We start from the raw sequence: 11,765 nt of genomic DNA on the forward strand, positions 1-11,765 counted from the left end.
GCCTGTGACCCTGTCTGCATCCACCTCTCCTTGTCTTGTCTCGTCTTATTTATGTATTTATTATCGCTCAGTTACTGGTATTTTATGTATTTTGTGATTATTGTATAATACGTCCTGTTAATAAACTGTGCCAGTAGAGGACCTGCCAGAGTCGTACACAGGTATGGATAAAATCTACCGCACTCCGCTTCTATGTGACTTCAATTTGATTTTATTATGATGAAGATCCAAAATCGTGCATAAAAATATATAGCCATGATATACATATTGCAGTAGCCGACACTTATATACCAACAATATATATAGTGTGACTATTAGAGATGAGCGAGTACTGTTCGGATCAGCCGATCTGAACAGCACGCTCGCATAGAAATGAATGGACATAGCCGGCACGCGGGGGGGTTAAGCGGCTGGCTGCCGTCAAAGCGGAAGTAACAGGTGCATCCATTCATTTCTATGCGAGCGTGCTGTTCGGATCGGCTGATCCGAACAGTACTCTCTCATCTCTAGTGACTACAACCATGGCTGTGGTTGCTCAGCTTAGGCAACGGAGAGAATAGCCGTGGTGTCTGAATGTCAAGGCATTACAACGTTATGTTAGTTTCATTTTGTCAGTTAACAAAATTAAGTTAATGAAGAAAAGAGAAATGTAAATCCCATCAATATTTGGTGTGACCTTTGCCCACCATCAGTTCTTCTCTGTACTTGTAGACAGTTTTTGGCAGAACTCAGCAGGGAGGTTGTTCCCGCCATCTTGGAGAACTAAGCACAGATCTTCTCTGGGTGTAGGCTTGCTCCAATCCTTCTCTCGCTTCATGTCATCCCAGACAGACTGGATGATGAGATCAGGGCTCTGCGGGGGCTGGATCATCACTTCCAGGACTCCTCCTCCAAAGAGAAAACCTCACACTAAATATTGATAAGATTTACATTTCTCTTTTCTTCATTCACTTGATTTTGTTAATTGACAAAAATAATCGATTCACCCTTCTATTTCTGAAAACATTTATGTCACACCTGCCTGAAACTTTTGCACAGAACAATAAGAGAACATCACACTGACAACGTCGTCATCGTGACCAAGATACCATCAGTTCAGAGAAGTCAGCAACAAACACTAATATCTATATATACTATATAGTGGACCCAACATAAAAAGGAACACATTCACTATTGAGTCCATGGGGGGGGGGGGGATTTGAATGCTATGATATTTTTTGTTTTATGGTGGATTTGGATAGCAGGTCTTGTGTAGTTGGGTGGTCTCCCCATCGTCTGAGACTACATGGGCACGAAAGGTGAGTGACAAGAGATATAGTCATTAAAGGGGTATTCCCGTCTTCTTCTGACAAGATTGGAAGAGCCAGAAAAAGCCAAACACGACTGTCCTACACTGTTTCCGTAATTCTGATTTACCCCATTCAGCTGTCTCTGCGACTCCCGACCACGGCAGAGGCTGAGATGGGAATAACCCTGTCATTAGGAAGTGTTAATCTGTGTGGGGTGTGATATTGTCCCCCCAAATAATGGAGCATTGGGTACACTCAAGACACAGTAAAGTACCATAGTGTGTGTGTCAAAAAAAAAAGTTGACATGGCACCTTAGTGAGATGTATTGTCGACCTATAGGAGTAGATCAGGAACGTTTTGTGACCTCTTGTTAACAAGTTAAAGGGGGGGGGGGTCTGAATTCTTAAACCAGGGGAAAAATCTTGTTGAGGAGGAATCTATCTGTGCTCCTAGTTGTCTGGATTTTGGGCGGTAGTGGGGGATGATGTGAAATTTTAATCTGGGAGGATGAGTTCAGTTTCAAGCAGATTTTTTTGGGGGAGGAAGTGGGTAACCTCTAGAGAAAAATGAATTGAGGCATTATTTAGTCTGTATGGGGTCTCGGGTGATCCCTCTTACACAGTTGACTCTCTTGTGACTGTCGGATGGCAGCTACTGTAGTGTCATTTAGTTTTCTGTACGTCTCAAAATCCAAATGGCCAACCTGTCTCTGGTGTCTAGAAAACTGACCTCTGAAAGGCTGGTAATGGATGGTAAATTCGTTTTTGGGGTATGTGATGTGAAATACATTAATAGTGTGGTTGGGACCCCTCCCAAATGCAGGGAACATCAAGAAATTGTAACCAAATGAAGGCAAACTTCTGAAATAGATAAATGCAGTCCTATACATATTTGCATGAGGAGGGGTTGTAGTCTAGCCCATAGCGGTACCTAAATTGGCCCCAAGCAGAAAGTAGTCTATCTCGAATGCTTAAGATTTTATCCAAGCAAATGGCTAGAGGTGAAAAGACCGACTCCGTGAATGCCAATACGTATTTGATGGGGGAGCGGATGTTTATGCGTTTGGTAGAGTTTATTTTTCATGACACTATCGTGTGTGGCCATCTTTCGTATTTTATCTTCTCAAATGCTCATGTGGTCTCTTATATGTGGGGATGACCATCCAGTATATACAAAACTGAGTATCCAAACACAAAATCCACCTTAAGGGGGGGGCGTTCACATGGTGTTAATGTGGCACTGATTCTATCACGATAACTCGCAGCGGAATCAGTGCTGATAAAAAGCCTCCCATTAATTTCAATGCGTTACGCGCTGTAAAAGCAACCCATTAAAGTCAATGGGTGTCTTTTTATCAGCTCTCATTCCTCGTGGCAGAATCAGCGCCACATTACTCCGTGTGAAGACCTTAAAAAGAAAAAAAAAATCCTGTTCCTTTCCACTTCCACCAACATGTTAGTTTTACGTTTTGGAGCAAAATTGACACAGGCCTTGGCTCCATTATGACTTTGGTTGCGACTCCTGCCATCACATCACCCTATGATGCCTTCATTTATGTAAGTGAATAGAGTTGCATTGCAAACCCAAAGGTTCTTCGACTGAAAAATTACAAAAAAAACCATTAAAGCACTGCTGGATTTTTTTTCCTAAGGCTGAGGCCCCACGGGCCGTATCCGCAGCACTAAAGCGCTGCGGGAAGAACCGCTGCATGAACGCATTGCGGTGGGCAAATTGCAGCGTTTCTGGTCCGTGGGGCAACCCTATTAACTTACATTAGTGAAGGAGGCGCTGCAATCTTTAGTCGCTCTACCTAACTCCTCATCATTGTCTAGCCCTAACTTTAGATTGTTCGATCCCTCCAGATAATCCTTGTAGATTTGTCTGCTTTATTTTATTTTCATTATTTTTATTTCTCTTGAGTTTTAATTCACACTTGTGTTTTTATTGTATTTTATGTGTAATTGTCCCTCTATTTTTGTATAAATCCCTCTTTTTCTGTATAAGTTGTCCTCTGTCGCTCCTTCTTTTCATTATGGATCCATGGATAATATCTGTTTGCATGGGCCATACGTGGATAGCATCTTGGGGTGTAGCACGCACAAACCGCGATGATCTCACCGGTCAGGATGGCTTATCCAGTACACAGGCATGGCTGACTCTGTGGCTAATGTTGGACTACATACATTGTCTTCTGCCTGGTTTTGTGTCCTCAGCATAGTGAGATGACCTACAACCTGAGTGCCGCACATGCCTCTCACATTAGTTGTGTTATATAGCGGCCATATTCTTCAATGTGTGCACTGCCATAAGCCAGCACGTTATTACAGCACAGCCGGTAACCCAATTACTTTTCCATCCACAGCGAGATCTCACAAGACTTCTGGAATTGGGCGTCTTATGGTGCAGATCAATGAAGCGGCAGAGCTAAAAGCTTGTAGACCCAATGGTAAGATCTTTCTGGTGTATAAGGGATGGTGGGGGTCCGTTACTATATTCACATTGCTCAGCTGCAATACCAGTCACGGCCTGTGGATTAGTGTGGCGCTGTTTTTGTCCACTTCGAAATATTGGATATCTGTTTGTCACACAGGGAAGAGTAACCCGTACTGTGAGGTGACCCTGGGCTCCCAGTGTTATACCAGCCGGGCGGTGAGTGACACCCTCAACCCAAAGTGGAACTTCAACTGCCAGTTCTTCCTGAAGGACCTGTACCAGGACGTGCTGTGCATCACTGTGTTTGACCGAGACCAGTTCTCTCCTGATGGTGAGTCGCCATGGCCTGTATTCCCACCTCACACTCGCTATATAATGTCTGGCCTTCTCGTTCTGTTTCCTACCTGGTAGATCTCCGCTCAGTTATTCTATATTTTGCCTTTTACAAAAGTTTGTGCACCTCGTGTCAGATTCCATTGTTTTTTTATTGCAAATAATCAGTAATGAACTCATTACTGGGGAAATTATAGATTATATATGCAAATGTAAGGGTTCATCAATTTAGACGATCTCTATTTGTTAGAAGGGTCTTTTAAAGATAACCAGATAGGAAAGCGCCCTCTACAGTGACAATACAGCACCACCACAGGAGAATTTTGGTGTTAAAGGGGACCTGTCACCACCTCCACCAATTCTAATTCTTATCATGTTAATAGCTGCTGCTCCACTGATTCCAGCACATTTGGAATTTTCTCTCTCGCTCCCACCATTCCTGAGCAATCAATGCTGTTAGTTTTGGTATCTGATGTGCTATTTATGGGTGGTGTCAGGCAGGGGGCGTGACTCAGAGCTCCAATCAGAGGCAGCCAGTGTCAAAGCTCAGAGTCACACCCCTTGTCTCTCCTGCCTGACCCCGCCCTTCTGACAGTACAGAGACTAAATAGTGTATCAGGCACCAAAACTAACAGCATTGATTGCTCAGGAATGGTGGGGGGTAGAGAAAAAATTCCAGCTGTTCCAGAATCAGAGCAGCAGCATCTATTGGAGGATGTAAAGAGCTGGACTTGTTGGAGGTGATGAACGGTCCTCTATAAACTGCTGACAGGGGTCACATAACCCCCTGCAAACCCCTTACGTGGCAGTTCAGACCCCCATTCATCCTCTCCAGCTACTCTAGCGTCTATTACTGCAACAATCTAATGTAATCTCTTTCAGATTTCCTGGGCCGCACTGAAATCCCAGTAGCGAAGATCAGGTCCGAACAAGAGAGCAAAGGCCCGACCACCAAACGTTTACTATTACACGAGGTGCCAACGGGGGAGGTGTTTGTACGATTCGACCTGCAGCTGTTCTAGATGACAAACGGCGCCCCCTACAGTCCAATTTTCTGGGTATGCACTAAAATCAAGCGTGCAGAATTCCCTCCACACTCCTCTGCTACTGACCTATGCAAACGCGGGTTACACAATCACAGTGCCTTGTACCAACCACTGCGCTTTTTGTTTTGCAACCCTTTAAGGGTCCGTTTTAACCATTTATTTTTGTTGGTGCCAGGGGAAACAAACCGATCTTCTGTGAGAGTTACACGTGGCATGTACCAGGATAGTGAAGGTCCTCCATATTACCTACCAAGCTTCCCCATGGGAACAGGATAATTTATCATTTCTAATTTTTTTTTTCTTTGTATTAAAGTTATAAAGAATTTTTTTTTTTTCCGGTGCTCCTTTAAGAGACGCTGAAAAAAAAAAGTGAAGTAGAAATTTAGATTTAAGAAGAAAAATTAATTTTGTAAGAATCTGAGTGTGACGAGGAATAAGCAGATAGAAATCTATATTTATAGTCGTGTATATATTTCTATATGACGGATACACTGGGAAAGATTTTTTTTTTTTTTTTTTTTTTAATATTTATGATGCGATGAATACGATTGTCCAAATTGAATCTCTCTTAAAGGGACGGGTTTATTTTATATTTTTTTCTGATGATTCGGATAGGCCTTAAAGCATCAGAATCTGGGAACGGTAAGAATCGCGGAGCGGATTCCTTCGTGATATAGATGTATAGTAGTTATCACTACAGGGAGGCGACCTGCTGCAAGGGCTATGGGAAGGGGTCTTTACTGCAGTGCATTATTGTAGTCACTGACTACTTAGTTACACTTAAAGGGGTTGTACCAAGTTGTAACTTATCCTGACCTATGGGACCCCTAGTGGGGGTCTCATGTACCTCCATAATATCAGACATTCAACATGACACCTCATTTATCTCTATAGGACTGCCTAAAAGAGTATAGCACCCAACTATCTTTGGCAGTCCCAGAACGATGAATGGTGGGGACACAGGACCACCTGTGGGGTGGGGGCTCCAGCGGTCTGATCCCCACTCGTCAAAGAATTTTCACCTAACCAGTGGATAGTGAATGTTTTTACAATCTGATACAATTCCTTTAATGACTCCTTTTACAGCTTACATCTCTGTATAATGTTGAATAATTTTCATACTCCATTCACCTCCAGAGCTGCATTTAGAATTCTGCTTCTGTGTGTTTTGGTTAACCCTGCATATATTTCACTTTACCTAATTTGCACTGTTTCCTGACTTACATTATGGCTTCTATTCAAGTATCATCCAGAGCTGAATTCCGAATTCTGCTGGTTGTATGTGTAATGTTATATATTATACTGCATTCACACCCAGAGCTGAATTCTGAATTCTGCAGGTTGTATGTGTAATGTTACATATTATACTGCATTCACACCCAGAGCTGAATTCAGAATTCTGCAGGTTGTGTGTGTAATGTTACATATTATACTGCATTCACACCCAGAGCTGAATTCAGAATTCTGCAGGTTGTATTTGTAATGTTACATATTATACTGCATTCACACCCAGAGCTGAATTCAGAATTCTGCAGGTTGTATTTGTAATGTTACATATTATACTGCATTCACACCCAGAGCTGAATTCAGAATTCTGCTGACTTTATGCGTAAAATTCATTAAGCCTACGAATAACTTTCTTGCGTATCTAGTACTCTTCCTGTATTACATTATATCCTATACTCCAGTCACACCACAAGCTGCAGTCAGAATTAAGCTCATTCTGTGTAACGTTGACTTTTTTTTTCTTTTTTACCCAATAATTCAACCTGCTGTTCCTAAGCAGAATCATGCCTTCTACCTGTTCACCTCCAGAGCTGCATTCACAATTCCTGATGTCTTCACATTAGCTTTTAGCATCCATAAGACTTGCTGCTGCCCCTGCTGGTCTGTACGAGGTATACTCATGCGTTGTGTTCTGGGAGATGTAGTGCGTAGCAAGTAAACTACGTTACTTCAGGTATATTAGCCTACCAGTTACAGCTAGTACAGTTCTGAACGCAGCTTTATATGTGACTAGAGTATTATATATATCTCTTACAAGGAGTTAAACTGTAAAATGTTAAAAACATCTTAGAGGGCCAAAGATGGCAGAAATGTCACGTTCAAAATGGCCGCCTATAGGATTAATAAGTGCCTGTAACTGGAGTAGGTTGTAATAATTCATCTAGTACCGTTTAACAGACCTGTTAGGGTCATCAGTATCAGATTGGTGGGTGTCCGACACCTGACACCCCCACCGATCAGCACTACAGCCTCTTCACTGTTTACAAGCACAGCTCCCTACATTGTAGAGTGGTTGTGTTTGGTATTGCAGCTCAGCCCCATTCACTTGAGTAAGACTGAACTACAGACAGACCATGTGACTGATGAATGTGACATTTCACGGCCTGTGAAGAGGATGCGAACGTCCATCAATCTGATATTAATGACCTATCAAAACAATAGACCTTTGATATTAAAATTGTGGAATCACAGACTAGGCGGCGTAATAGAGGGCAATGACTGGGCGCTTATATGAGACGCGGGAAATTTTATCATATGTGTGGTTGCAAAAAAAAAAAAAAAAAAAAAATTACTTTAGAAATTGGCCACTAGGGACGCTGTACCACTGAGAACTATTGTGCGTATTTAAAGGGACTTTAAACCTACATAAGGGAAAAATATGCGGTCAAGCCAGAGGTCTTCTACAAACTCCAACACAATATGCCCTCTAGAGACCCGTTTTGGGCTTGGATCAAGGGGCAAATCTTATTTTACTGGAGGTCCAGTGCTGCGGAAGATTCCTGCTGCTGCAAGCTGCCTTCCAGCTAATGATGGTGTCAGTCTGAACTGTATAGGAAATGAGGGGCTGTGGACAAGATGGAAACCCCCCGGGAACAAATAAAGAACACTATTAGGATAGGAATATGGAGCAAGATGATTGAGAAAAATTCAGTCAGTGGTGTCAGATTTTTGTAATGTTCCTTGAATACCATGGTGCATAAAAGTGTAGCAAGTCATGGCGATCAGGCAGATTTTTGGTTTTCCTTGTCTTTGCTATTGCTATGGGGTACAGGGATTCTGGGATCTGGGGCCCTCTCATGCCTCATATGCTAGGCCTCTTTAATAGTTGTAGAAAGTCCCTGCAGTCCCTATATTGTACTAACCATACAATACACAGATATCAGTACAGTTTATGAAAGTGAGACAATTAGAGATACTTCTATGTTATATGAGAAGACCCTAGTGACTGCCCACGAGGATCCTCCCTCATCTGCTCAGACACCTGCCTAAGACCTTCCCCCAGTACGCTGCTTAAGCAGACTTCTATATCATATCCATAGTAATATATAATAACCATCAGTAGGGTACCCATGGCAAGACCTACCTCCCAGACTGAAAATCCCTCTTCTACATCTCAGACATGAGGTAACCTCAATATGTATTGGCCATAGCTGCTGGGAAGCCCCTGCCTGCCCTAAAGTGGGGAAAAAAAAATTGTAAAAATACTGCAAAACATGTCCTAATCAAGTTTGTGGTTAAAAGATCCTTGGTCATGGGTATCTACATTAGGTATAGAAGAAGGACCGCCCATGAGGATCCTCCCTTCTTCTCATGCACCTGCCTAAGCACTTTCCCAGTATGTTTCTTAATCTATCCTCTATTCCTTTTACACAGTTACATATGATGACTCTCAATATATTAGGTGACCGGTCAAACAAGATATCTACAGTTGGTACATTAGAAGACCTTTCAAGACTGCCCATGAGGGTCCTCTGTTATGTTCACAGGCACCTACCTCAGTACGCTGTTTGATCCAACCTCCTGACTTTTCATGTCCATGGTGGTGTATGACAACACAGTATACTAGCTGAAAGGGTCTTGTTGGTATCCATAAATCCCAGACTAAAAATCCTTCCTCTATATTGCTGAAGTGAGGTAAACTCAATATATCTTATATATTATGCAGAGTATCTTGTCCAACAAAAAAGAGCATTAAGCTCCACAACTCCTGGAGAGTCCTTGCCTGCCCTAACTTAAAGTGGGAAAGAAAACAGTAAAAATACTGCAAAGTGTGTCCTCATCAGGTTTGTAGGTAATAGCACCTTGGTCAGATACCTACATTCAGTATATAAGAAGTCTCTAGTGCCCGCCCATGAGGATCCTCTCTGCAATCTGCCCAAGTACTTTCCCAGTACACTCCTTAAGGTAACCTCTTCACCTTTTTATACAGTGATACATGATGATTCACAATAGATTATGTGAATGGCCTTGTTAGTACCAATGGTGGGATCTAAATTGCAGATGGATAATTCCTCCTCTATATTTCAGAAATGAGAGAACCTCAATATGTCATTTTTGAATCCTATATTACCTAGAGTGCCTTGTCCATCAAAAATGAGCATTGACCTTCACAACTGCTGGAAAGTTCCAAACTAAAGTGGAAAATAAGTGTAAATACTACAAAATGTGTCCTAGTCAAGTTTATGGATTTGGTCAGAGGTATCTATCTACATTTGGTATATGGGAAGACCTTTGAGACTGCCCACGAGGATCCTCACCACCTGCCTAATTCCATAACTTACTGCTTAACCTAACCTATTGACCTTTATATATTATGTACACAATGGTGTATGATAACACAGTATATCAGGTGAAGGAACTTGTTGGTACCCATAGCGGGACCTAAATGCCCAACTTAAAATTCCTCTTTTGCATTTCAGAAGTGAGGTAAACTCAATGTGTCATGGCCGTAGCATATATTGCCATATATTCCACAGCTGCCGGAGAGTCCCCGCCTGCCCCAACCTAAAATGGAAAAACCGGTGGAGGTGCCTCAAAATGTGTCCGAACCAAGTTAGTGGTTAATAGATCTTTGGTGTGTATCACACTCTGGAGTCTTTGGACGTGACCTGAGACAGATACTGAATATTTATATTTAGGGCAGTGCATTATGGGAGGCTGCCATTATTGTGTCACATGGTGTTATTATGTGAACAGTTGGATCGACTTTTAATGAGCTCCATTAGGTGATTATAATAGAGGAGTGAAGTAGATTTACTCTTTATTACAGGCTGGTTAGACTGGAATGCTATCGAAAGATGTAGCAGAGCAGAGATTGTCATTCAGCATATATCAGTGGATGACTGGACCTGGTTAGGCTACTCAGCAGGCACATGGAGGAAGGAAAGAGATTCTTGCCCTTTCTATGAGACAGGGGAAGGACTGTTCACTTGGCTGATAGACTTCTAGTACTGTACATATATATTCCCACATACTAGCCCTTATTGGTTTATACCACTCCTTGGCCTCATCAGACGCTAGAAATGTAGCGGTCTGTCTTCTTTGCTTTACACTGCAGCGCTGCTTGTTCATTTTCCTGTATTATAAGCCTATGTAAAGCTGCAAGGAGAGAATAATCATTACCACCTTTGCTTATAGACTGTGCCCCTGTGAGCCTAGGGGAAATCCACTTCAATATAGTATGCATTCTACCCTAAGCCATATCTATACAAGGTACATTAGGATACCAGAAGCCATATTATATATGGCCCTTAAGCATAGTTGCCCCCAAAAAATAGTGGGTAAATATAGCCCCATCCACACCCCAACTGGTAACGTACTTAATATACCCAAACCTATGAGCTTAGCCTTAGCCCTTCCTGACCATTTCCCAGGCCTTGAACCAGTTGCTGCATCGCCCTCCCCTGCTTAGAACTATAAGTAGCGCCATCTACTTCCCGTTACCGTGACATGGTTGAGTATCTCGCACATGGTGACATCACAGCCATATATAAAACACTTCACGCTCATACTAAGTCATAGGAAAACTAGCAGATGTTCATAGCCCCGCCCCTGCTTATCTCAAAAATTCAACTTGCCAGAGGGTTTCATTGAAATGGTGCAATCTGCTGCCACATATACATATAGAATTATTATAATACAGTGACTGCCGGGATAAGCAAAATGTACTGCCTATGGGAACTGAACTGGGATTCTGTTACTTTACGGACTGGTAAAAACAAGTCTCTCGGATTCTGCTTTTAGTAAATGCACTTTCTGCAACTCGGACCTATTAAATTGAAACTTGATTCTAATGGATAGGAAGGTGTGTGTGTGTATTTTTTATGACTTTGCACTGTGTGTTTCTATACAGATAGATCTTATACGATGCCTTAACCAGGAGACCCGGATGTGATGTCGTCTATGGGACGCAGTATTCCTAACATTGCCTTTATCTGACCTGAATTAACACTGGCTAGATTATTATTATGTATTTTTAACTTAATATTTTTGACTGTTTCACTTTAAGCTCAGGCAAAAAAAAAGTCTGTGGAATCAGGTTGGGCGAGAAATCGGATTATTGTAGATGCTGTGACTTGGCAATCCTTGGTGTCAGATATACAGTAAGAATGCGTACGTGTCGCTAATCTGTATGTATGTTCTGCACGTCATTGAGTTCATGCTAAAATGTACATAAAAGACAAATTTATGATTTATGGCTCATGACTCTTTCTTTATGATCAAAAGACAAGATTTGGTTAAAACTGCCGACGGATGGTTGTGCTGGGAGTTCCTGCTGGGAGAGAGGTGAAGCAATCCAAGCCTGGGTGTTGTATGTTACTTTATCACAGACAAAACACCATCCACTTCCATTACACCCAAGACGGAAATAAAAAT

At 42.1% G+C, this 11,765-nt stretch overlaps 1 protein-coding gene across 2 annotated transcripts in view; it reads left to right on the plus strand.

Moving 5' to 3' along the window:
* Positions 1-11,567, plus strand: part of ITSN2 (intersectin 2) — a 102,374-nt gene extending 90,807 nt beyond the window's left edge. For both annotated transcript variants that reach the window (XM_075269181.1, XM_075269182.1), the window contains 3 exons: positions 3,653-3,736; positions 3,881-4,054; positions 4,939-11,567. In XM_075269181.1, the coding sequence (XP_075125282.1) occupies positions 3,653-3,736; positions 3,881-4,054; positions 4,939-5,078 (398 nt within the window). In that variant the 3' untranslated portion in view covers positions 5,079-11,567. The remainder of the gene's footprint in view (positions 1-3,652; positions 3,737-3,880; positions 4,055-4,938) is intronic.
* Positions 11,568-11,765: the final 198 nt, after the last annotated feature.

This window comes from Leptodactylus fuscus, chromosome 3 (assembly GCF_031893055.1).
Source record: "Leptodactylus fuscus isolate aLepFus1 chromosome 3, aLepFus1.hap2, whole genome shotgun sequence".
Lineage (NCBI taxonomy): Eukaryota > Metazoa > Chordata > Amphibia > Anura > Leptodactylidae > Leptodactylus > Leptodactylus fuscus.